Source organism: Typha angustifolia, chromosome 1 (assembly GCF_048772165.1).
Source record: "Typha angustifolia cultivar Huaian chromosome 1, ASM4877216v1, whole genome shotgun sequence".
Taxonomy (NCBI): domain Eukaryota; kingdom Viridiplantae; phylum Streptophyta; class Magnoliopsida; order Poales; family Typhaceae; genus Typha; species Typha angustifolia.
In genome coordinates, this window is record NC_133239.1 from 9,593,170 (window position 1) to 9,618,128 (window position 24,959).

Below are 24,959 nucleotides of genomic sequence, written 5' to 3' on the forward strand. Positions count from 1 at the left end.
CCACTAAACTAGGAAAATAATTATTTTATCCTTAATTTTTATCTCTTTATTTTCTCTAAAATAATGGTAAAATAGTGCATAACATCGATCACACAATAACATGTTAAAAGAAAAATCTACTAATATTTTTTTATAGTTAAAAAGTCAATGTATTACTTATATTTATTAGTTTATAAATCCCCGTTTATTCCTTATATTGCATCAGATTCTTGATATGAACCAGCAATGCATACTTCAACACGAAATCCCAATTTTTCTACCACGTGTACGCGAGAATAGTAATAGGACCCACCCTGCCCTTCTTATTCAATAAGCAATTAGAAGACGGTACATAGACGCAGATTCCCACACGATACTCTCGGAAGGACATTTGCGTAATTTCCCTTTACCCGCCACAAAACGTGGCGCTACTACTACAACTCGTACAAGTATCCGAGGCGTTCTTCGAGATTCCTACGGTGCCTCCTACTTTCCCGAATTGCCCCTCCTCTTGCTCTCGCTCCATGGCCGGGAGGACCATGCAAGCCGTCCGGTACGGAGGTTATGGTGGCGGCGCCGCCGCCCTCAAGGTATAGTTATGTGCCCCTGTAGACTCTTCTTTGTTTATATTGGAATGGTTTTTATGAGGAATTTGAGTTGGGTATTGATGCACTGCGCTTGATTGAAATTTTTATTTTTTATTTTGGTTAAAAATTAGATCGATTAGGTATTGGATGAATGCGTAACGAGGGTAAAAAAAAATTATTTTTCTTTTTGTTCCTTTTCTTTTCCTCTGGCACTGGAGATAGATGAGACTAAATCTAAGACAAGCCACGTACGGAGTGGGATCGGCTGTACCCTGGCCGAAATCAATCTATTGGTTTCAGTCGGGATCGGTCGATACTCGTTTCGGGTCGGGATCGGCCGATCCCGCCCGAGACGAGCATGGGTAAGAGAGAAAGAAAGGGGAAAGAGAGAGAAAGAGAAGGAGCAAGAGAGGGAAAGAGAAACAAAGAGAGATGGAGGAAGAGAGAGAGGGAAAGAGAGAAACAAAGAGAGATGGAGTAAGAGAGAGTGAAAGAGAGGGAAAAAGAGAGAGAGAGAGATAGCAAGAGAGAGAGGGAAAGAGGAGGAAGAGAGAGAGGGAAAGAGAGAAACAAAGAGAGATGGAGGAAGAGAGAGAGAGGGAAAGAGAGAAACAAAGAGAGATGGAGCAAGAGAGAGTGAAAGAGAGGGAAAAAGAGAGAGAGAGAGAGATAGCAAGAGAGAGTGAAAGAGAGGGAAAAAGAGAGAGATAGAGTTTGTGGGTTACAGCAGTAAGTAAGAGGGAGAGAGAAGGAGAGAGAGAGAGGAAGAGGAGAGAGAGACATAGAGAGAAAACAAAAATTAAAAAACTATGTTAAAGAGGTGGTAGTAGGTGAGGGAGAGGAAGAGTTTTTAAGGGAAAGAGTTAGTAGGAGAGAGAGTTTGATAAGAGAGAGTTAGTGGAAGAGAGTTTGATAAAAAAAAGAATTAGTGGAGAGAAGGTAAAATTTTTTTTTAATTTGTGTGGGAGAGAGTGTGTGAGTGGTAGAAAAGAGGAGAAATAGAAATTGAGAAAATAATATTTATTTTTTACTTTTTAGATTTTATATATGAATAATTTATATTTATATCTTATTATTATTTTTCTAAAAAATTAAGAATTTTTTGTATTTTAAAAACTATTTTAAAATACAGTTCGATACTGCCGATACCGTCGATACGGACAATACGTATCGTTTTTTTAGACGGCAGATTTCGATCCCGATTTCGATACTTAGAACCTGACAAGCTTTTTTAAAGGAAAATTTGGGAGAAGAGAATTTGTGACCTTTGTTGATCCTAACATTAACGCAGATATTTCTTCCAATCTTACATTTAGTGGATTACTTCTTATACATGTGTCGTTGGAAGCTTTGCATGTCTTCTTCTCAAGATTAGATCCTTAGGAAGTTGGATGACCTGAAAAATTCACCTTAGAAGGTCTGAACTTATGCCAAAGCTGCATTGTAATACTGCCCCTTGACATTTCGACCCATGTAAAGTTTTTTATGGGATACTATATATTATAATCCCACATGAAAGGCATTTCAAAATCATCTAAAAGTAATTGGGTTTCCTGTCTGACAACCAACCTTCACCTATCCATCTTCAGAAGTGTTCAAGAAAATTATCTGAGTTGATTTTTGTAGAATTTTATATAACCCTTAATTACTTAAGGCATTAGATGTTTAAATCTAATGCTTAACGAAGTATCATTAAGATGTCACAAATTTTTATGAGAAGGTTTTTTTTACCTTCAACAAGATTATGGAGCACTGAAAAGATAAGATTCTGAGGAATGCAGATATTCGAGAACTATGAACATGACTTATACAATTTATATATTCCTTACAAATATTATAAGCAATCTAATAGGCTAGCTAAATTGATTATTGCATAGTTACTGATCATGATAACTAAGTAAATGATCTTTTGATAAGGTTGGGAGAAGGTACAAAATCGGATGTAGGTGCTAGTTGCTTGATGATACAACTACATATAAATCTGTTTATGCTGTTGCAAAGTGTTTATTCTGGATTGAAAGTCGCTCCTGTTGAATGGGACAGAACATGCCATTGGAAAGAAGATCCTAAATTTATTTCTGGTAAATCTAATTATCAAAAATATATAACCTCTAGAAGCTCATGTATAACAATCATCTTGCACCTATTAAAATGTCTCAAGCCTAGACATGAGGGAAAAGGTTAGATTATAAAATATCAAAACACCGAGGTCAATCACCCTACATTTTAGAGTAGACGGTGAGTTTGCTAAAAGCTAGTTATCTTGTAATTTCTTACTGCAACTTTCTTCAAGATTGTTTAGTTTCTAATCGTCCCATAGGCTCTCATTGTATGGACCTATATTCCCTATGAAGTGTTGTCCTGTATTTCTAGTCTTTGTTCCTTAAAATGATGCATGTGTAGTTTAAGTCTCTAGTTCAGATGTTAATGAGACATCTCTTCTATACCTTCAATATTACTATTCTTTCTCTGATTACCTCCGTAGCATATTAGATATAATTTATCTGATTATGATAATATAGTAAAACTCTTTCTCATAATGTTGCGGTTCACTTATTTGTCTATATATCTCATGATAGCATTATCTGAGATAATAATCTCTTTGTTCAGCTTCCAGTTGGCTCGTTTACTCATGACTTCATGTTGCATATTAGTCTGTTCTTGCAACCTGAGTAGATGACCCTGGTGACCTTACAATGTAGATGGTTCCCTAGTTATAAACTTATTTTGGACATCTTCTTGTGAAGTTAAACTTTTTCTTATTTTTGGTCCTCACTTTTAGTATCTTGATTTCCACTCAGTACTGTTCCCTTCGCAATATTAAATATGAATAGCAGATGATAATAAGATTTTAATAAATCTCATTGAAGATTAGCTGAACTTTTGTATTATGTTTAATCCATCCAATCTCTAGACTAGCTAAGTCACGGCAATATTTCCTCTGCAACAGATCAGAGGTTGTGAATATCCTTTTCAAAGTGAAGTAACCTTGTGTTAGAAATCTTAGTATTTTGTTGCGCTAGCTGCTAAGTTTATACAGAGAGTTTAATGTTTACTTGCTTACTTAAACAGGATGCGTATATTTTTCTACCAGTTACAAGCTCATATATTCTGGAAGTGAAATTGTTTATAGTTTACATTATTTTAAGTATTGTAAATGCAGCATGTTGAGATTCCAATTCCTTCACCAAAGAAAGATGAAGTCCTGTTAAAATTGGAAGCTGCAAGCATTAATCCAGTTGACTGGAAAATCCAGAAAGGAGTAATACGACCTCTTCTGCCTACTAGATTTCCATTCATACCTGGTACTGTCCTTTCTTCTAAAATGGGGAAATTGTTGTATGATCTAAAAGGTTATGTAGTTATCTAATGATTCTATGATGTGCTTTACCTTTCGATTTGCTTCAAAGTGTCATGCTGAAAATTGATTAGCTCCGAGTGTGGTAATGATTTTACCTGTTCTTTATTCTTGAAGTTTGACCTAATATTTAATTCTCTATCATTCTTTTATCTATTCCTTAGTCATGAAAGTTTCATTTAATTCTATAATTGTTATATCTCACCAAATATATGACAAGTATGTGTACTTGTTGAGATTTTTGTGCGTCTGTTTTATAATTAAAGTGCAACGTTTTCCTTTAATTTCTTGAAAAGGATTATACATAGTTACATCAAAGTTGGGAATATACATGCCTTTAATATCCTAGATTCTGGTGTCTCAACATTCAAACCAAAACTTAGTTGTAGGCTTGGCTTAGATTTCGACGCAGTTTCATTGGCTTCTGTTGGGCACCTGCTGATCTGTTCTCTAGTATAGCTGTTGATTCATGTCCTTTCTCCCCCCTCTTTGGGGTGCTCTTCTTAGTAGTTTCAAAGGTTTTGTTTTCTGGCAATCATGGCCTGTTGCAATGGGATACATAACTATCCTTTGATTTGTCCAATTCCCTTTTAATGGATTTACAGCCTTGCTATGTAATTTTTTTTATCCTTCGGAGACAATCACCAAAGTTGATTATGAGTGTTCTTTGGAACAGTAACTAATGTTGCAGGAGAGATTGTTGATGTTGGTTCAGGCGTGAACAACTTCAGGGCAGGTGACAAGGTTGTGTCCCTTCTTAGCGACTGGGTAAGTGCCTTGTGTTTTCTTATCGTTGAATACATCACAACACAATGCCAAAAATCACAATTATAAACTATTTATGTACATCACGTGTTGCTGCAGTACACATTACGGGACTTTATTGAGGACAACTATTTAATTAGAAATTCTGTCATCTTATTTATTTCAAAACTAATATATATATGCTTCTTCATATTTTTCCCCTCTCTGACCTTGCTTTTACCAGTCTTAGACATATTCAGCCGATGGCTCGCATCTGAATGCCTATATTAAACTAGCTATTGAAGAGAAGTTAACAAAGGAAGTAATTCTGAGAACAACGTCACTTAAATAGACTGTTTTGTTAGAGAAGAAGAAGAGCTCATTTTGGTTACTTGTGCAACATTGGCCATTTAGACAACTTGCTAATGATTTGCATTTAGTTCTCAGGCTGTCATTGTGCATATTAATAGTTCATATCTTCATAATTAATTCTTGTAATGACAGAATGGAGGCGGATTTGCAGAATATGCTGTGGCACCGGTTCGTCAAACAGTCAAGAGGCCCCCTGAAGTGTCTCCAGCTGAAGGTGCTGGCCTACCTATTGCTGCTGTGACTGCCCTCCAGGCACTTAAATACACAGGGACCAAATTCGATGGTACTGGTGAGCCCAGAAACGTCTTGATCACAGCTGCATCCGGTGGTGTTGGATTGTTCGCAGTCCAGCTTGCAAAGTTAGGGAACCTTCATGTCACTGCTACTTGCGGCGCTCGGAATGTAGAACTTGTGAAGAGTTTAGGAGCAGATGAGGTGCTTGATTACAAGACACCAGAGGGTGCAAGCTTGACAAGCCCATCTGGTAAGAAATATGATTCAGTTGTACACTGCACCATTGGAATCAGTTGGTCGACATTTGAGCCGAATTTAAGTGCCAAAGGAAAGGTCATTGACTTAACACCCAATTTCGCATCGATACTTACTTCTGTCTTGAAGAGAGTGACCTTTTCGAAAAAGCAGTTGGTACCACTGCTAATGGAACGCAGGAAGGAAGACCTGGAACTTCTGGTTGAGTTGGTGAAGGAAGGGAAGCTTAAGACAGTGATCGACTCGAGGCATCCCCTGAGCAAAGCAGAAGAAGCTTGGGCTAAGAGTATTGAAGGCCATGCAACTGGTAAGGTTATCGTCGAGATGTGAGCAGCTTGAGGATGAATCCTCTCCTTAGAACGTCTGGATAATTATGATGTTTGACTGTTATGCTTTCATGCACAATGCGAATAGCTAATGGACTAGAAACCTTTGCTTATTACATAAATATATTATGTGGAATTCAAACGTAGGAGAACAATTCAATAAGAAAAAAAGCCCAAGAGATGTAAACTGCTAAACTAATATCTTTTTATTCCGAATACAATATTTCTTAATACATCATTAGATTATTGGCAAGCAAGTTAAAACTGATCCATACGTAGAAAGATTTGAAATTGAAAGCAACAATTTCCCCCAAAGCATTTTATAGAAGGCAAAAAGAGAGGAATATGGTACATGTTTCCTGTTAATTTGTCAACAGTTTTGAGATAATCCATTTACAGGAGAACATAAAGTACAAAATACATTCCTCATTCATCTTGTGATAAATATTTCCACTGCCAGTGTTGACTTTGAACCAGCGAAGTCGATCTGGTCATAGTAGTATTTAAATGTCTCTGTGGCCATCAGTCTAGAAGTAATCAAGTTAGCTGCTATCAATTAGCATTAGCACTCTACAGTCTTTCTCTTGCCTTTAATGCTTCTGAGTAAAGCTACGCGTTGCTACCATAGAGGCAAAAGGATTGGCTAGTGATATGTGCATTGTTTCTCTGTTACTGATGATTGCCATCAATCAAATATCTCTTGTGCTTCAATTATGCTGTGTTGACTACAAGTTATGGTTGAACTCGGTCAGTAAAAGCTAACATCAAAGAAAAGGGGGTGGAGGAGAAGAAAAGAGAAGGGATGGTGTGCTAGGCTTACCGTTCATCCTTTGTGACACGATAATACTTTTCTGCATGCTGGCGTTGGCCAATCATCTGAGCAAATTTCTCATCATGAGTAATTACTATCAGCTGAAAGTTCTCCTGACCCTTTCTGTCTTCCATAATTCTGTACAACATCACGCAAGAACAAGAAGAGAAAAAGGAATCAGCTTGAGGAACAAACTGCAGCTGATTGTAACTCTCAAGTTTGTTTACTGGGGGTGTTACCTTAACAGAGCAGCAGCTAGGCTCTCTGCATTGGGCCCATCGAGATTAGTCGTTGGTTCATCTAGTGCTAGAATCCCACAATTAAGACAAAATGTTTCTGCTAGTGCCAGTCTTATTATAAGTGAAGCAAGAACCTGTACATTACCAACAATAATAAATTAAAGTTAACAGTGTCAAATCCACACCACTTATTATCGAATAAACTGATTAGAGCACTTGACGGATTATTTCTCCTATTATCTCTTGAGCTTCTGGATTAACAGAAGCTTCATGAAGACAAAAGTAAACACGTGTAACTAATAGTCTCACCTTCTGACCAGCACTACATCTTCCTCGCATTTCCAGCTCAGCATCACCAGTTTGCATAAGGACCTGTAAAGAAGATGGCAGAACACTAGTAACAGTAATGGAATATCCCACATAGTGGTTCTTTTCACTTACTCGGTAGCTGTATGATCGAGTCCCAGCGCCTTCAGAATCTGAATGAATACTTATGTAGTCAATATCCTGTCCTCTGTATGTCTGCTGCCATAATTCCTTGATTATCTTGTTTATCTCCTCCATTTTCATTGAATGGAACCGCATTAGGGCCCTTTTCAGAAAACAAAAAGCAGTTAGTCAAGCTTTACATCACTAGACAAAGTACAGATATGAAATACTGTAGGTGTCTTAAGATGATGACTTCCTTTTAAAGAGGATCATTCAGCACAAAATTAACTATTCAAAAATCTAATTTAGCGATCTAATGAGGCTATCTCTAAATATAAGGATCACTCAACATAAACAATAAAAATCTAAAAACCAATTTAAAGAGGCTATTCTTCATTGTAATCTAAGGTTCTCAATTTCCTGTGCAACTTGAACCTTAGTTATCTTTAAATGAGTGTCTTGTAGCAACTGATGTTTATTTGATAAATTGAAGATGTTTGTCAATTTATATATCTTACTTAACTGAAAAAAACCCACAATACACCAAATCACCTCATTATGTTTCATTATCATAAATTTAAAATCATTTACTATATAGGAAACATGAAATTTATGGTATCAGTGAGTACTCACTTATCAAGAGCATTGTAATAGCGATCCAAGTCCTTATTTGCCATTTCGGTTGTCTGCAACCAAAGTGCTAGTTAGGGACATCCAACAGTGACAATATTGAGAAGTTTATCCAATTCACACTGGAAAAGCCAATTTCTACCTTAAGTTGGATAAGCTGATTGGAGTATCTCTTGTCAATGTCCTTGTATTGAGACTGCTTAAGGTCAAGCTTGTACTTTGATATATTACTTTGATAAACTGAGAGCGTTCCATGACACCTATTCAACTGCAAAGCTAGCAGAAAGTTAATTCCATCTCTTAAACTGATCCATGAGGATATGAGCTTCCTGGCAGCTAGCAACATCAATACCACAAATTATACGACAATGAGAGGCAACCACATTCGATTATTATAATATTTAGCAAAAAAAAAAAAGGAAAAAGAGTTGTTGGTTTCTAAAGATGACATTAATAGAGACAAGTGGAAATCACTTTGATAGAGTATAGATATACTCTCTCCGTAAAATTAGGAAGCTTTGATGACATACTCACTAAGTTAAAATCTTTAGAGGACCAAAGTAAGATAAAATCTGGAAAGCTCATCATATTCTTTTCCATAGGAGAACAGAGAAAAGGAAGGAAAAATGAGACGAAGGAATGAACTAAGGCCTCCATGAACTATGTAATACGGTTTAGAAACCAAATCAATTTTGTCAAAATGCAATCAAATTCAAAACTAACAATTTAGCCAACCATATTGACCCATCCTTGGGATAAAGAAGATACCAACAATGTCATGCATCCAAGAATTGGACTTATATTGATTCCTATAGACGAATCAGTGGCCACATCATACAAGTGATCAAGTGAAGGCACAGAGCATATATGTTATGATCCGACCATATGGGTTAAATCGAGTCAAGTTAATTAGTTAACTTTATTTTATTATTTTAAATTTTAAATAACTTGAATAATTCGCATGTGGATCCAATCTACTATGACTCTACTCCTATAAATAGGAGTAGTCATGTATTGATTATGGGAGTCGTGAAATGAATATTAAGTTAAGTTATTTTATTATTTCGTCTTTATCTTTTATCACAGCCGTTAGATCGTCCTTATCTTTCTAGGAGTAGATCATAGCCGTAGAAACATTCCAACCTTCTAAATTCTAGCCATCTTTCTCTACCGGCAGCCACCCTACCTTATGGTCGTCCACCACCACCCTTGGCTGTCCACCACCCTCCAACAACTGCCACAATGTCGGATATTTACCGTTTGTCCTATTTTACCTTACTCTACTATTTTATTAATATCTTTTCATCCAGACATCGGATTCTCATGAAACCAAATCCATTAAAACTCTGACTTCTAAGACTACCTCCATATAAATTTTCACAATTTTCTTACGTCTTGATCGATTCAGATCCGAACCGTAACAATATACAGTAAGCGGATGCATATACATCTGATATGCTCTGGATACTTAATAGTACTCCAATTGACAAGTAGATGCAAAGCAACTTGGAGAATCAAACGAAATTAAATATCATGAGGAGAAATATGGTCTTTATATGAGGAATGTTGTGTAATGTCTAGCAACAGTTATGGCTAAAAAGATAGTAAACTAAAGCTCCAATATAACATATGCAAGTACTGTGAGGATTAGCCCAGTAAGGCACAGGATAGGGACTGCAAATGCATAAGTGGCTGCCTAGGTGGGAGCATACTGTTTTATTTTAAACCAGTGATTGAAGGCAATGACCAGTATGGCCTTAAAGTTGCCAAAATGTTGCTAAGTCATGTACCAAGGCCCCGCAGAATTTCTGACAAAATCTTAAATGCATGGATTTATCATCAATTCATCATTTCAGCATCTTTGGTTTTCCATATAAGTGATTGATTCCTTGGAAAACTTTGGATATAAACAGGACAATTAAACTCCAATAGGTGGAAGCTGTTCATGCATCAGAAACAGAAGACAAACAATGCCTACTGTATCTAAAATTATTTTTACATTTTGCACATGCATCTCACATTCATCAAGTCCTAGTAACAAGGAGGTTAGCAGGATCGCGATGTAGACAGACCTACTTTATATAGGGAAAAAATGAAACGAGAAGGGACCCATGACAAAATGGTTAGATAGAGTCTACAACACCTATGTTTAATTAGATAAACAGAGATGGCACTGTTACCTCTGAGAGAAGCCTCTCTTTTTCTTGTAAATGTCTCTTAAGATCAGTTTCCAACGCAGAAATGCTGCCAATAGATAGAACCTTCTCTTCTAGTGATTCTATTTCATGTGTAAGCTCATCTACTTCAGCCTTCGTTTTTCTATAATTCAAATTATCATCAATATTTCTTTTCAACTGATCTTGATTCCGTAATAGCTCCTTGCTCTTGTTTAAGTCTCCTAAGACTTCCTGTTTTCTGTTCTCACATTTCTGTAGCTGAGATAGTGAGACAGAGTGCTTTTCTTGCAAGTCATTGAGCTTTTCGACTTTCTTTGAATCAAGATACCTAAAATATGGTGTTTCAAGAAAGTAGATTAGCAGCCAAAATCAACAAATATAACATGAAAGATATCAACCTATCTCTGAAGAGAAGCATACTCCTTGATCCTTGTATTAACTGTTGTAAGTGTTTCTATTTCTTGTTGAAAGCTCCTCTTTCTTTCTGCCAGATCTTCATATTCACCTTCAAGTTTCAACTTCGAATCTGTGTGCTCCTGCAGCAACTTGTCCTTTTCCTTTAATAATGGGCCAAGAGCTTCTTCTAAATGCTGAAAAGTTCACAGCCAGACTAGTAAGCAGGTAGCATTTCAATTGATACTCCTGTTTTGTTTTCAGCACAAATGTTCACAAATATATTTAAAATACTATGCATCAAAAAATAAAGAACAAAATTTATGTATAAGTATGAAATGGCTAGTTATAATTTCTGGTATGATATACAAGTGTTCGCACTGTCACCTTCTCACCCTGTCAATTTCTCTAGCTTCTGCAGTATGAAAATTATATTAACATATAGACAAAAGGTACTGGAAAACTAGTTTAATGATATCTACATATAAACATAAATTTTGTTCCTCAAAGAAAGTAAAGGAAAAGATAATTTCAAAGAATGGATTATCAGAAAAATATGATCAGTTAGAATAATATCGTCAAAAAGAAACCTAAGGGTTTTTTGTCTAGTAATTGAGCTTAAATGATGGATACAATGGCCAAGGAAACAATCAGGCAGAAAGTTCTACCAACAATAGGTGCTGAGTGAACATAAATTAAATTCATGAGCATCACGCAGTCTGTGTGCTGTTACAAACAGCTCAAACATCCACACTTTTATTTGGAAGCCTAGCATTGGAACCATGACATATTCAAGGAGTATCATTCTCCAATCATTAAAATAGACCCCTGGTAAATTATTAAGATCAAATTGACTACAGAAAATCCTCAAGTCAACAGGGTATAGCTTGTAAAACAAGAGTCAAGAAATACCAAATTCTGCTATCGCTGAAGATCAAGAAAGCATTCAGTGTTTGCTAACCTTTTCTTTATTAAACTTTAATTAAGCTGGATCTTCTTAACATGATAGACTCAATTAGGACGAAATTCTAGCTCTCTTTGGCATAATAAAATAAGCATAGAATTACAGGAAAAGGAAGTGCGATAACAGAGTGTTAGCAGCAAAATTATTTGTTAAATCCATAAATATGTAAGAGTGACACAATTTTACTCATCTTGAAATAGTAAATTGTAACATGCTGTTGCATGCTACATGTTGAAAAGGAGATGACCATACTTCAGGCTATTGCAACTAGGAGAAACTCTGCCAAGTTCTGCTAGACAATGCAAGGCAAAAGAAACATGGATGAAAATGCCCAGTCCTTAATGTAATCATTTAATCAGCATGCTAAAGTGAACCTAATAGGCCAGTCTTACCTGTATGTTATTTTTGCCAGATTAAAGAGGAAAATAGGGTAGGGAAAGAGAAATTTTTTTCCTCAAATCTAAATATCAAAAGTCGACAGACTTCTAGAAGAAACAAAAGTAATAGTCCTTCATATGGATAAGAATGAGACAATTTGCAGGTCAACACGAGAGATTACTGTAGGGTACACAGTTCTACCTATATCTATGTATCACTACTGTAATTAATGAAAATCATCAGATTTCATACCTTATAGCAAGAGTCTTCAATAAGGAGCCCCACTTAACAAAAAAAAATATAAATAAGCACTATCTGAAATCAGAAGGAGCATTATGTACCTTCTCATCAAGATCCACTTGTGTATTTTCCTCACCAAGAAGAACCAAGTCCTCCTCTGCTTTCTTGACCTTATGCAATATGCTAGATGCTTTTAGCTTCTCCTCCCTAAGAGCATGCCAACGCATCTGTATGTTTGATAGATCATCACTGAGGAATCTCTGCTCTTCCCTGAGATTTTCTACCTCGCTGCTCAATGCATCCCTGTTCAGAAAGCACCATAAAGATCTTAGGAGAATGGAAAGCATTTTATCAGAATTTTGTAATAAAATTACAATTAGGTTACCATCGAAATCTTGAACTAGTTAATCTCTAAAACTCATATATTATGACTTTTGAGAACATCTTACGATGAGACAATGATTGGACTTAGATTTATCCACATTTGTACAGACTACAGAGCTTCTATCACTATACTGATAATCAATTTTACCTGTCTTAATTGATATTCCACAAAAAGAAGTTTGACAGCAGAGTAAATGCCAGAAATCTGGAGACAACCTACTTTTTCAATCATAATTTCTTCCCAAAAGTAAAACAATGGGCCAAGATATTTTTCACATAGGCAATGTGATTTAACTCTAGCTGGTGACTAAGATTATATTCATCATTTGAGACATAAAGAACAAATTAATGCAATTGCAAGTACAAGTACTAATCTGGAAGATTGCAATTTTGTTAATGTCAGATATCAATCTCAGGAGACAGCAAAGTGGTTATCATCAATTGGAACCTGTATCTACAAGTCTGATAAGAGGTCAGAGCCAGAGCAAGATTTCTCTCTGTTAACAGCAGTGCTGTATTCTCTAAGAATAACAGAAATGCAAGGTTGTAAATCACAATATGTTGGCTGCACACAACCCTTACCATTTATGTACAACAGTCTGTGAAATACTGTTACCTTTAAGAAAAATTCATTGAAATATTTACCTCTTCTTATCATCCTATCGTCATTTATTCTTTTTTTCTCTCTTATCTTTTTTTCTTTAAAAAATACTTTTAGGCTAATTATAAGCTAAGCAAAGGGACTAACCCTCCCAATATATAGAATAGATAATTGAGTCAACCCTCCAACAAATGGGCTATAACGTACCAAAACGATATGACCTCCCAATATATATAGCACCCACATAGAATTTTCACCATAAATCTCCACTTACGCTTAGGGGGAATTTGAACCCATAACCTCTGTCATAGTATGATACGAACCGCAACCAAACATTTGTCTTAGTGGTTAGGCCTTTACTCTCTTACTTTAGCTATTAGAAGAAATAGCCAATGTACTGTAGCAACTTAGTATATTTGGAGATATTTGACAAAAAATAAGAAGCATTTTGTGATTAATTATAGCCTCTCAAAGACAGTTCCAACATTTAACAGCAAATAGAATAACAAAGCAAAAAGGTTAACCTGGATTCCTTCATTTAGAATTCAGATATTAATTCTGATCAAAAAAATGAAATCAGAATTTCTTTTCTGATTAACTGGCATATTGCAACTTATATGTTCATGCCTTTTTTGTCTCAAAACTATATATTCACAATTTTACATCTGTGTCCCACATGTTAAGAAAAATGTTACGGAGAAATTCTATGGATCAGATAACTAATTTGCAAAATAAATTAATTTAGGAAAGACCATCTACATGACTATATCATGAAGTATGATTTGAAAGTAGACATACATATTACGTACAAATATGGCTATGTAATGGCACTTGTAATTTGTCCAGAAGCAACTATTGTAATGACATCCAGAAAACCCAAATGTGCACATCAAATTTATGTATAAATTACTCTCCAATTGCTTAGATAGAGACCTACTCATTCATCTGGACTGGATTTGCAGTCATGTAGTTTCCAAATACTATTGACCACATTGAGGTTAATATATCCCTATTCATCTATGTATTTTCCACCTACAGCATGGCAGCCTTAATTCTTAGTTTTACATGATGCATCCATGTGATTGCAATACAGAGTACACAAAGCACAATTTACTGTTCTGAAGTGTAATTATAAGTGTGCTCAGATTATGTGTATGTGATAGTATGCAACTAATTTATCATCATATTGCTAACTGCATGTCATCAGGTAACTTATGAAAAAATAGAGCACCTTTTGCTCTGTAAAGCATTCAACTGCAATTGTATTTCCTCTACAGATTTGACACCTTGTCCTCGAGAATCAAGTTTATACTCCAACTCTTCAACCTGTGGTCTCAAATTCTGCATTTCCTGCAAAAGCCTATCAACAATTTCTGCCGGCTGCACCAAGGCTTCCACACTGTCCTTCTCTGCCTTGACATGAGCCAGAACCCCTACCAGCTGCAGCAAAGGAGGAAGATAATAATTTCTTATAAATCTACCTCTCCACATAATCTAGTATTCTAGCCATTGCCAATGTCTACTGAGAAGGTATGATAGAGAGATGAAATTGAATAACTAAGAAACAAACTCTACTATTAATTTATGATAGATGGGAAATTGAATCTAAAGTATACATCATCAAATTCCTGGGTCCTCTGATTGAGATCCTCCATCAGTTCATTCAAATTCTTCTCTGCTAAAGGTATGGTTTCTTTTCCAAGTTTCATGTAGTCCTCATAAATCATGCGGACCTTATCCAATTGCTGGAAATGTGTATCAGCACTTGAACACTCTACAGCTAATACTTTCATATGTTCCGCCGAACTTGCACTTTTCACTCTTTGCTGAGAAGTGCAAGAGAAGCACATTAACAATGTTCTCAAAATATAGAACAAGAAAACAGAAAGCCAGCAGGCACAAAGGGTAAAGACAGCCTGTCAGAAACAATTGAATCTACAAAACCTTCTTGACAAATTCATCCTCTTCATCAGGGGAGAAAGGGCGCTCACAGCATGGACATATATGATGTGCACGTGCAACTCTTTCAAAAGGATCAAACATCTGTCTCATACCATCAGCAATGTTGTACTTGCTGCATTAAAGCCGAAGACAACAGTTCAGTGCATGATTTGTCCTAACTGAAGATAGAATGGCTTCATAACAGAAAGGTTAGACTATGAAACCTTTTCTGTACATCCCTTTTCTCCATAGCCTCTAATAGTACTTCAGGAAAGGAATCGATGTCATAAGAAATCTGGATTAGAGATTGGAGTTTTGAGTCGAGGAATCTTCTCTTTGCTGCAAGACAGGAAATATATCAATGCATAAGCCTTTATATTATAATGGCAGTCCAGAATTTACTTATTTCCAATCACCATAGTGATGTTTTGCTTAGAGTAAGTATGCCTCAAAGATGAGACAGTTTCAAAATCAGCAGTTCTAGCTAAATAAAAATATAAATTCCAAAAGAAAAGGAAAAGTAAGATGAACATAGAAAGGCATTAGAACCCCTAATAGAGATCATTTTAAAGTACAGTTTGTTACATGCAATCTTCATTTTATTTTTTTTTTCTATCTTGGTGATACATAAAGATGGCCTACTAAAGTAAGTTGTACCCCTTAAAGGTTCCTGACATGAACACATCACTATAGCTTGAACATATGCAAAAGTACAGGTGAAAAGGAATAAATGCCAACAAGAAACATGCCCTCAAAAAGGGGAGGAGAGATTTTAGAATGAGGAAAGAGGGGCATGTTTCCACTACTAATTGAAGCCAAAGTTCAAATATAACTAGTCCATGCAAAAGGTTAACAAAGCTAATTCTGGATTTACCATCCATATCTTTTTGAAGCTTTGACAGGTGGCTTTTAGCATCTTGAATTTTCATCTGAACCAACTTTACCTCTTTCTCTGCTTCAAGAGTTTTTGAGTTCAAGTCATCAAACTCCTTCTTTAGCGACCTGAATTATGATGTCAGTGTAAAGAATAGATAAAACAACAGTCAAATACTAGGTGTGATGGTAACTCATATGACTGTAAGTATCTAGTATTCTTATGTTATAATAGGAATATAACCAAGATAAACATATGCAGATTTGAATGAGCATATCAAGAAAGGAGAAATTACTATTGACCTCCTCAACTTTTGACAGGTTCCACTTTCAAGTTTCTACCCCCTCATCTTTTTCAGACTCCAACTCGACACCCTCAGCATTTAAAATCATTAAAATAGGTTCTTTTGTTCGTCGGAAATTAGGGTTGCATTGGCCACATGTCTAGCACATGACCTAATTATGGATCAAAATGCCCTATATTGTGGAAGAAGAAAGAAACCTTGCCTTCTTCCTCCTCATATCTTCTCTCTCATTCGCCCAAGTGTAATCATTGTGCTTCCAAATTGATCCCCTTTGAACCCAAGTTTAAAGAGGCAGACCCTTTATACATTCATCAGCACTCTTGTGATACCATATTACGATCTCCCTTCAAAAATGTTTGATTCATCTCACAACTGATTCTGGACAGAAATTTGCATGGAACTTTCGAGAGATTTTTCGGTGGATCTAACCGTTGGATCTTCGTGAAATTTTAAAATGTTGTATCCCTGGGAGTGAGCTTTCCAAAGAATCTAATTTCGCACCAATCGGACGGCTAGACTGGAAGATATTTTTGGAAGAGTAGACGAAAGTCGGAGGGTGATACAACTCGACGAATCGAGATAGTATCTACCTGGATCGGTTTGCACGTTATTGCCCTTGATGGTTGTTCTAGTATAGATTTGCCTTGCTTTTGTAATAGGGTTAGTGAATATAGGTTAAATGAGAAGTAGAGAAGCTAGAGGCTAGAAGAGACCAAACCAACAATAGTGGCACAATTGGCAAGGAGGGAGGTGGAGGAGATGCGGCCGACGACCAAGAGATAGGGATAGAGAGAAGTAAGGAGTGGCAAAGCAATCCAATAATGAAATAATCTCCAAATTAGGATTTCCTCCACATATTTATAGAGGCTAACCCTAGACCAACTTAGATAAGGACTCAATCAACCAATACAACTCGACTAGCCTGAGTTGAACTTGGGTTCACAATACATCTCATGACTCGACTAAATAATTAATCGGCTTAGCTAAACTCAATTAACTAATTAACAAATTGAACCCATAATTAGCAGGTACTTGAATTCATGACTAAACCAACATAACAGCTGCTAAAAAAGGTAAATGGCTAAACTAGATAAATAGGCTTGACCGTATAAGCCCAACGTGCCACAAATAGATCCAATCTAACCCAATTCGCATCACTTTAATACAGGTGCTTCTAAAATCAAGAAGGAGAGAATGACATTTAGGGTCAAGAAGTAGTTTCTTTCTCTTCCTAAAAATCGAGCAACTGCCAGGGTTTAGAGGCCTTACCTTACCCAAATATGAGTTAACCTTCCAAGATCCAACAATGGTGTGCTCCTGCTTGGAGGACAGCAAGTCACTAAATCTATGGCAGTATAGAGGAAACAACCACCTCTTTTATTGGAGGACCAATAGTTTTCAAGGAGATGACAAGGATTTTGGGGAATGAAAAGGTTTTGGGAAATAGGCAGGTTTTCAGGGAAACAGAAGGGTCTCTAAGCAGAATAATTCGCAACTTCCTTCTGTGCTGCCGGGGGTTTGCCAATTTTGAAGAGTTGAGGATAAGTTGTCGGAAAATAAAGATCGAGAGAACATGAAGGTGGCCTATAGTTGAAGGGGTAAAAGAGAAATTTTCCCTATGAAAAACACTTCATACAAAATCAGCATGCTTCTGTACATATCGGATGCAAATTATAAGATATACCATCTCAAATCAAAATGAATTTGACAAAAGACAAGGTAAATAGTGGTCTAACTCCAACTGAAATAATCAGAAATGTTCTTGGATATCCATGAATGGTAGATAATGAGATTCCAAGCCCCTTGAATCAAGAACTCTTATACGACAATGCTTAGTCAGTTTCCATGCCATAAACAAATAGGGAACCAAAAAAGAACCAAAATAAATTGTGAAACAGTCAGCATGCATTGGTCCAAGGTTCCAAATTCCAATAACAACCTACAACAGTCCTGAAGTGCTCAAAGCAAATGCTTACTGCTACCTATAATCAAACACCAACAAAGATTTCTCTTTAGGAAAAGATAGTGAAGTGCAAAAAATAAAGTTTCCACACAGATATAGCATATATATTGAGAGACAGACATTACTACCCAAAGGTATGGGTGATATCCTTCTTTAGATCCTTGTCAGAAGGAAGCCTCCCTTTAAGGACACCTCTAATTCTGTCTTTATGTTCATCCATTCTGAAAATCAAAATATGAGTTACTTTCTATTGCAAGTCACAAAAGATTCGCAAACTAAACAAATATATGAATATACTAAAATTTAGAAAAGGGCGAAAAGAAAACAGAGGACTTGCATCTTTTTCTGCTTCCTCTTGCAGCTTTCCAACTCTTCTTTCTTGAGATCTAATTTGACTCTATCCTCAGAATCACTAGCCAAAATGTCCTTCTCACGATAAAGAGCTTTGATCTTTTGTTCCATGCTAAATATTTCTGTCCGTTTTTGGTTTATGATCGACTCATAATCCTTTTCTCCAAGGACAAGTGTCTTCCTTTCAACCTCAATTTGCTATATACAATTGTGACGGAAAACATGGGTCACCCATTTTGAAACGAATTACTCAATAAATTGCTAGGAGGACTAAACTAAAAATTAAACTACCAGATTTCGCTCCCGTTCATCAATATGAGATAGATTAAGGTTTGAAAGTTCCTGCTCTGCAAGATCATGTTCTTTCTCCTTCTCTTTCATGCGCTTCAAATTACCTAACTGAAGAAGGTAGCTTCTCATGAAAAAACAATAAAAGAAAAAGAAAATAAGTGAATGATAGTGATACAACTTCTGTTTACAGACCTTAGACTCAATCTTAGCTTGCCTCTGACCTTCCATTTCCGAGCAACGAGCATTTATTGCAACATAACGCTCCCACAGAAACTGAAGTTCCATCTCATTAGATTTCTACATAAGAAGTAATACATCATATTAGTCATTAGAGCATGCACTTGACTTTACAGAAGCCAGACTTCATCATGTAAAGAGAAAACTTTGAACACCACATTCAGATCTTCATGCCCATGCCAAATGTATTGTGCTGATTGTAATGCATAAAAATACATGAAAGATTCTACTAGAATGTTGGCATGCCTCAGAATGTGGGAACTTGTGCTAATGGCGAATGGTATGACCCATGTCTCTTCCTAGTTCCTGCTTCCCTAGCCTGCATCTATTCTTACACCAGCTCTTGATTTAGGTAAATAAAGGAGAACTTTCCAAGTTTCCATTTTGAAGCAATTTTACTAGTAGAATTGAACTAAGCGACATAGAGATAATGGTAAGAAAAGAAGTCCAGGATAAATATTTGCATTAGGGCGGCATACTTACATGCACATTAAATTATAAAACAGACAGATGGGAAAGTAAAAAATTGAAATTAAAATATATATATCTAAAGAAGATAATTTAAAATCATGTAAGTCATACAAAGGAGTACCCAGTATCAAATAAGAGTTGGATAAGAGTGAACTCTTGACAATGGGAATGCATGCACCTTCTTATCCTGTAGATCCTTCTCAAGATCCAATAATCTTGTCTTTATTCTATTTGTTAGGTTGAAAGCCAGCTCATTGCTGAAAGGAGCATCAGGAAAGGATCCAAGATTATATTTTGTAAATATCCTTCGGATGGTTGAATCACGTTCATGCTTCAAAGAAATATGAGCCTGAAACATATCTACAAATATTGAAGGGCGTCATAAGAAGATATGAAAGAAAGGCCAAACAGAGAGCAAATTACATCAGCTTCAGCCTGAAGCTTTCCAATCTCTCGAGTTGAATCATTGATGATCTGTGACAACAAGGAACTTTTGGTCTCTTCATCATGCACCTCCCTTTCTAGCTTACTTATTTTAGTCTCAAGTAGTGCAATCCTTTCTTGAAATTTCATCTGCCATTCCTTCAATTCCTCATCAGTATCTAAACAAAAAGAAAGATAGTTGCTATTTGTTAATAGTTAGAGATTAGAGTGCATTCTGAAATCAGTTCACTTGAACAGGCTGCATGCACCTTCATTTTCCTCAGCAAGGGCAGCATATTGTGTCTGTTGAAGCTTAAACAATGTGCTTCTTGCAGTAGTGTTGGTTGAGATTTGATCCTGAAGCTTCCTCAGTTCCTTCAGAGTTGCTTCTGTATTCATTATCTTACTCTCCACACCTTGAATGTTCATGTCCAGTTCTTTCATTTGAGTCTTCAACAATTCAGATTTTGCTTGATCTTGAGCAATATTATCACGAAGCTGTAGCATGACTAATTACATAGTGTTCACCACAATGGACTTATCAAAGAAACATGCATCGTTTTTTGAACTTCAGAAGCTTAAATGCTTATTAAGCAAAACAGCTGATGAAATAAGTAGTACTAATTAACAGAATGGAGCTGAAAATCATCAGGATTAAACTAGAAATTGAAACTCTGTAGAGGCAACTAGGGGTGTAAACAAGCCAAGCTCAAGCAAACAGAGTCAGGCTCAGCTCAGCTCAAAATTACAATTAGCATAGCACAAGCTTGAACCAAGCCTGCCAAGATAAGGCCCGAGCTTGAGCTCAGTCTAAACCGAGCCAGCTCAAAATTGGCTCATCAAATGCAGCTTCCATCAAGATAACCATTAAACAATAGTTCACGCCAGGAAAAGTGGGAAAATGGATAATACTAGTATTCAAACCTGGGTCGACAAGGACTAAGAAAGCACTTAACCAACTATGCTAGTAGATGGTTGTATTAAAAATGTATGTTAAATATATATAATATATAAATACACATGCACCTGAGCCAATTTGAGCTGAGCTCGAGCAAGTCGAGAAGCCTATTGACACCCCTAGCAGGCTAGCAGCAACAAGACATATCATGTACTGTGGCAACTGAAGAGATGTTATTTCAGCAGATGTAGTGAAGTTTAGTTTGAAGATTGGAATAAAGAGTTGTTTTTCGTATCACCACCTACCTAGTAGTCTCATTACAAACAAAACCTACTCTTTTGAAATTTTTGCCACCTTTACCTTTTCAGGTATATTTGCACGAAACTACCTTTGGTTCATTGAAAAGGCTACTCTTAGTACATCAACTAAAATGCCCTTCAGGTGGCTTCATTGTAATTTAACTAAGGGGGAGAGATAATAAGGGGCTTAAGGGCTTTAGAAATGAAGAGAATAAAATATTGTGAGAACATTCCTTGTATACTGTGGAGGAGGTCTTCTCCAAATATACCTAAAAGAGGAGTCAATTTGAAAATATGTTAAAAAATAGGTGGCCATTTGCAACAAAAAAAAAACAATAAATAAACCCTGAAAAACAAAAGAAGCAGAATCTTGTTCGCTGACTTTGTTAAGCATTCAGTTTGGAACTCCCAGGGTCAAGAACTCAAGTCTCCCTCTGTGATGTTCTCCAATGCTAGACACTGGGCAATTTGTGATAGATCAACACTAGACCATGGGTTTCATCCACACCTAAAGTTCATGCAACAATGGTAAAAGGATTCTAAATTTCTCATGCACTAAATGAAGTCAGGAGGGACTTAAGCAACTAGAAATTAAAAGACAACTATTGTTTAAGGCACAAGAGCTAGAGCATTACAATTGACTTCTTATAGATGATGTCCATTGATGTCAAATGAGAAAAACTACAAGCAGTTCTACAGTATAAATACAGAATTTATATTCTAAGAAGTTCAGAGGTGCAGAAAAGATGCAGACTAATTTGGAATACCTTATAGGCTGCATCCTTTAGAGTTTGAAGGTTCTCCAACTTCAGCTTGTAGGTTTTTATCTCCTGTGCTTGATCCTTGTGAAGTTTCTTTATGACTTCTAAAGCCTTGGTGTAGCTATAAGGGAGGGCACAAAAAGGAAATAAAGAAACATTAAATTTCTAATGTATATGACCATAAAAAGAAATGCTTGCAAGTGAATAAGTGACAAATTTAAGTCATATGGGAGAATTTACAGAATTGGGAACTAGAGAATTGTTATAGATGTAATCATCGAATTTTACGCTAGCAAACAAGCTTTTTTGACAAGTTGTTTATGTTGATCATGAAGCTATCTTGCTATTCAACGAAAACACAATGATTCCTTTAGTAGACCATAAAAGAAGGCAGTCAAAAACATTACACACATGACATTCTCAATTAAACTTTTCATTGCACAACTATGTAGAACTACATTGACATTTGACATGATTTCATAATGTTCATGTCTGCCATTACATGAAGGAAAATTCAATGTTCCAAAAATCTGTATCGGAATCAGGATCGGGATTGATCATCCAGAAAAACGATACGTACTGGCTGTATCGACCATATCGGCCGTATTGATCGCCTGTATCATATCAAACTATTTTAATTAAATAAAATTCTAAATATTATTTAAAAATGTTGAGAAATTTCTAAAAATTTAGAAAAAATTATAAGAAAATAAGAAATAATAATTACTCACGTATAAAACTTAAAAAGTAAAAATCTCTATTCCTCCCTCTTTTCTTTCTTATTTCTCTAACTATTAGTTTAAGCTATCCCACTCTCTCCCTCACTCTTTCTTTCTTTTTATCTTTCTCTCTCTCTCTCCCTCACTCACTCTCTCTCTCTCTCCCTGACTCTCTCTTCCTCTTCCCTCGGCTGCCGTCAACAGCAGCTGCAACAGGCAACAGGGCTAAAACTACCCAACCGGCTAGTGCCGAAACTGGGATCTATTTTTCGATAGAAGTGTGATTAGAATAATAGATAGCTAAGGTGGATGGAGATTTCTTCTAGGTGTGCATGCTTTCTTCTTCTTGGCTTTAGAGTATGACAACTAGCCTACTCAATGGGTACGACGTGTTCTTTTGGTACAATTCCAAGCAAAAAGGCAAATGCTATGATCCTTTGATTATTCAGAAGCAGATTGCTTGTCATGTCACATTATTTTAGGACACCCCTTACTCTTCTCATGATTCTATGGATCTCACTTTTCTTGAGCATCGATCTTCTATTCGATTACTACTTGATCCTTTGTCTACTCCATATTCTCCTAAGGAGCCAACTGTTAGATGTTCTACTGCTTCTTACTCTTGTTGCCTTCCTTTCCCTCGAGGCCTCCTGTTTCATCTACCATTCCATCATCTTAATTTTCTTCACCTACTAGTGTTTTGAATCCTCACCAATAGCAAAGTGAGGATCGCCCTTCTAGATATGGTTATGTTGATTTCTGTATGTTGTTCTAAATTTCATACCTTTCTAATATCTCTTCATGCAAATAGTGAGCTAATTCTGCTTCTAAATTTCATACCTTTCTAATAGCTCTTCATGCAAATTGTGAGAGGAAGGGATCTAACAAGATGATCGAAGAGTTCAACAATTATTTCAGAGAAGAATGACAAGTTACATAAACTAAATAAAAGCTGAACTGGCACTACACATACAATATTGTAGTCCTCAGACTCACTGATGGATGTTTTGGTTTCATGCACAATTTGCTCTATATGGCAGAGCAGAATAACACTGTAACTAAATTTTCTAGTTTTGCCAAGTGCCAACAATTAATATAACAAAATAATGAAATATAGAGTGCAACTGGAAACTACCGAGTAGCCGAAAAGATGTCATCGAACTTCTTTTTCAGCGTTGAAGGATCCTGCACCGGCCAATTGGACTCGTCCTGGTGAACAAATATCACATTCTCTAATATAGCTTTCGAGACGCCCATCAAAGCAGGGATCTCCCTATCCATGTCTGCACATCTGTAGCTAAGGCAGACCTTCTGCATCCAAACGCCATGCCACCAACCAACCAGTGAAGCCATAACCAAATAACATGCTCATACTAATAGTTTCAAAATTACAACAAAGGGACCTCTCCAGTGTGGGGATTAATGGTCTGCAAAACACTCTCAATGGCCTTAAACTCCATCTTGGACGCCTTCTGCGTGAGCTGGAAGGATCGAATGCAGACCACATCCTTCCCGGCGGCCGTCTTGAACCGGAGCTTGATTTGGCCCTTGGTCTCGGTCTCTCCCGCAACCTTCCCAATTCCAAAATTAACAATCGACCCAACAAAATTGGAGCAGAACACATGCATCTAAACGATCAAAGGAAGAATTTTGATGATCCAACGAGAAGGGTCGCGTACCTTAGGGTCATGGATGAAGCTGTGGCCGGAACGGGAGTTGGGTGGGAGCTCACCGGTGCAGGAAAGCTTCAAGCATTCGATAATGGTCTGCAAAAGATAGGCGAATAAGGGACGAAGCCGTAGATTGAGATAGAAGAATCGCACCGAGAAGACGAGTACGGTTTTGCCGGCGCCATTGGGACCAACGATGAGGGTGAGGGGCTTGAAGAAGGTGATGACGTGCTTGTTCTCGGGATCGAAGCTTCGAATGCCCTTGATGAGCATCTTGTCCACGGTGCTCATCTTTGATGGTTTCGAGCTTTACTTGGTATTCTTCTTTCTCCCTCTACAATTCTGTTTCTCCCCCTCTCTCTATTGCCATGAAGAAAGATGGGAGGAATGTTAGGGAGTGGTAGAGGTCTTAGAAAATGGGTTTTGGGCAGGGTTTTAGAAATGGAAAATGCATGCAGTTTTTTTTTTTTCTTTTTTTTTCTCTATCTTTTTTTTTCATGAGAAATATTTTGTAGACACATATAGTGTTTTCGAAAAATATTTTCCAAAGAGTATAATATTCTTCAAATACTGTAGCAGAATGAAAAATATATTGATTCTTAGTAAGATTTATCAATATCCTAATATGATATAAAATCATTATTTTCTATATAAAA

At 36.5% G+C, this 24,959-nt stretch overlaps 2 protein-coding genes across 3 annotated transcripts; one reads left to right on the forward strand and one right to left on the reverse strand.

Moving 5' to 3' along the window:
- The first annotated feature begins 411 nt into the window (after positions 1–411).
- LOC140764661 (chloroplast envelope quinone oxidoreductase homolog) lies at positions 412–6,001 on the forward strand. The gene is made up of 4 exons (XM_073103383.1): positions 412–569; positions 3,730–3,871; positions 4,601–4,692; positions 5,173–6,001. The coding sequence occupies exons 1-4, from the start codon at positions 504–506 to the stop codon at positions 5,857–5,859; spliced, it is 987 nt and encodes a 328-aa protein (XP_072959484.1). The 5' UTR covers positions 412–503; the 3' UTR covers positions 5,860–6,001.
- Positions 6,002–6,122: 121 nt separating this feature from the next.
- Positions 6,123–24,693, reverse strand: LOC140764543 (DNA repair protein RAD50). Of its 2 annotated transcripts, XM_073103182.1 has the most exons (27): positions 24,472–24,693; positions 24,313–24,399; positions 24,037–24,204; positions 23,769–23,944; positions 21,921–22,035; positions 20,226–20,454; positions 19,957–20,135; positions 19,712–19,882; positions 19,018–19,122; positions 18,826–18,933; positions 18,521–18,732; positions 18,312–18,404; positions 15,917–16,044; positions 15,267–15,381; positions 15,046–15,175; positions 14,718–14,927; positions 14,333–14,541; positions 12,218–12,419; positions 10,562–10,731; positions 10,145–10,469; positions 8,107–8,232; positions 7,968–8,020; positions 7,347–7,497; positions 7,215–7,277; positions 6,906–7,039; positions 6,676–6,804; positions 6,123–6,580 (listed from the first exon to the last, which is right to left on the reverse strand). In XM_073103182.1, the coding sequence occupies exons 1-27, from the start codon at positions 24,592–24,594 to the stop codon at positions 6,541–6,543; spliced, it is 3,951 nt and encodes a 1,316-aa protein (XP_072959283.1). In that variant the 5' UTR covers positions 24,595–24,693; the 3' UTR covers positions 6,123–6,540. The 2 variants fall into 2 exon arrangements, with proteins under 2 accessions (XP_072959283.1, XP_072959362.1); XM_073103261.1 differs by lacking the exons at positions 23,769–23,944; positions 24,037–24,204; positions 24,313–24,399; positions 24,472–24,693 and having other exon boundaries at positions 20,226–20,465; positions 21,921–22,030.
- Positions 24,694–24,959: the final 266 nt, after the last annotated feature.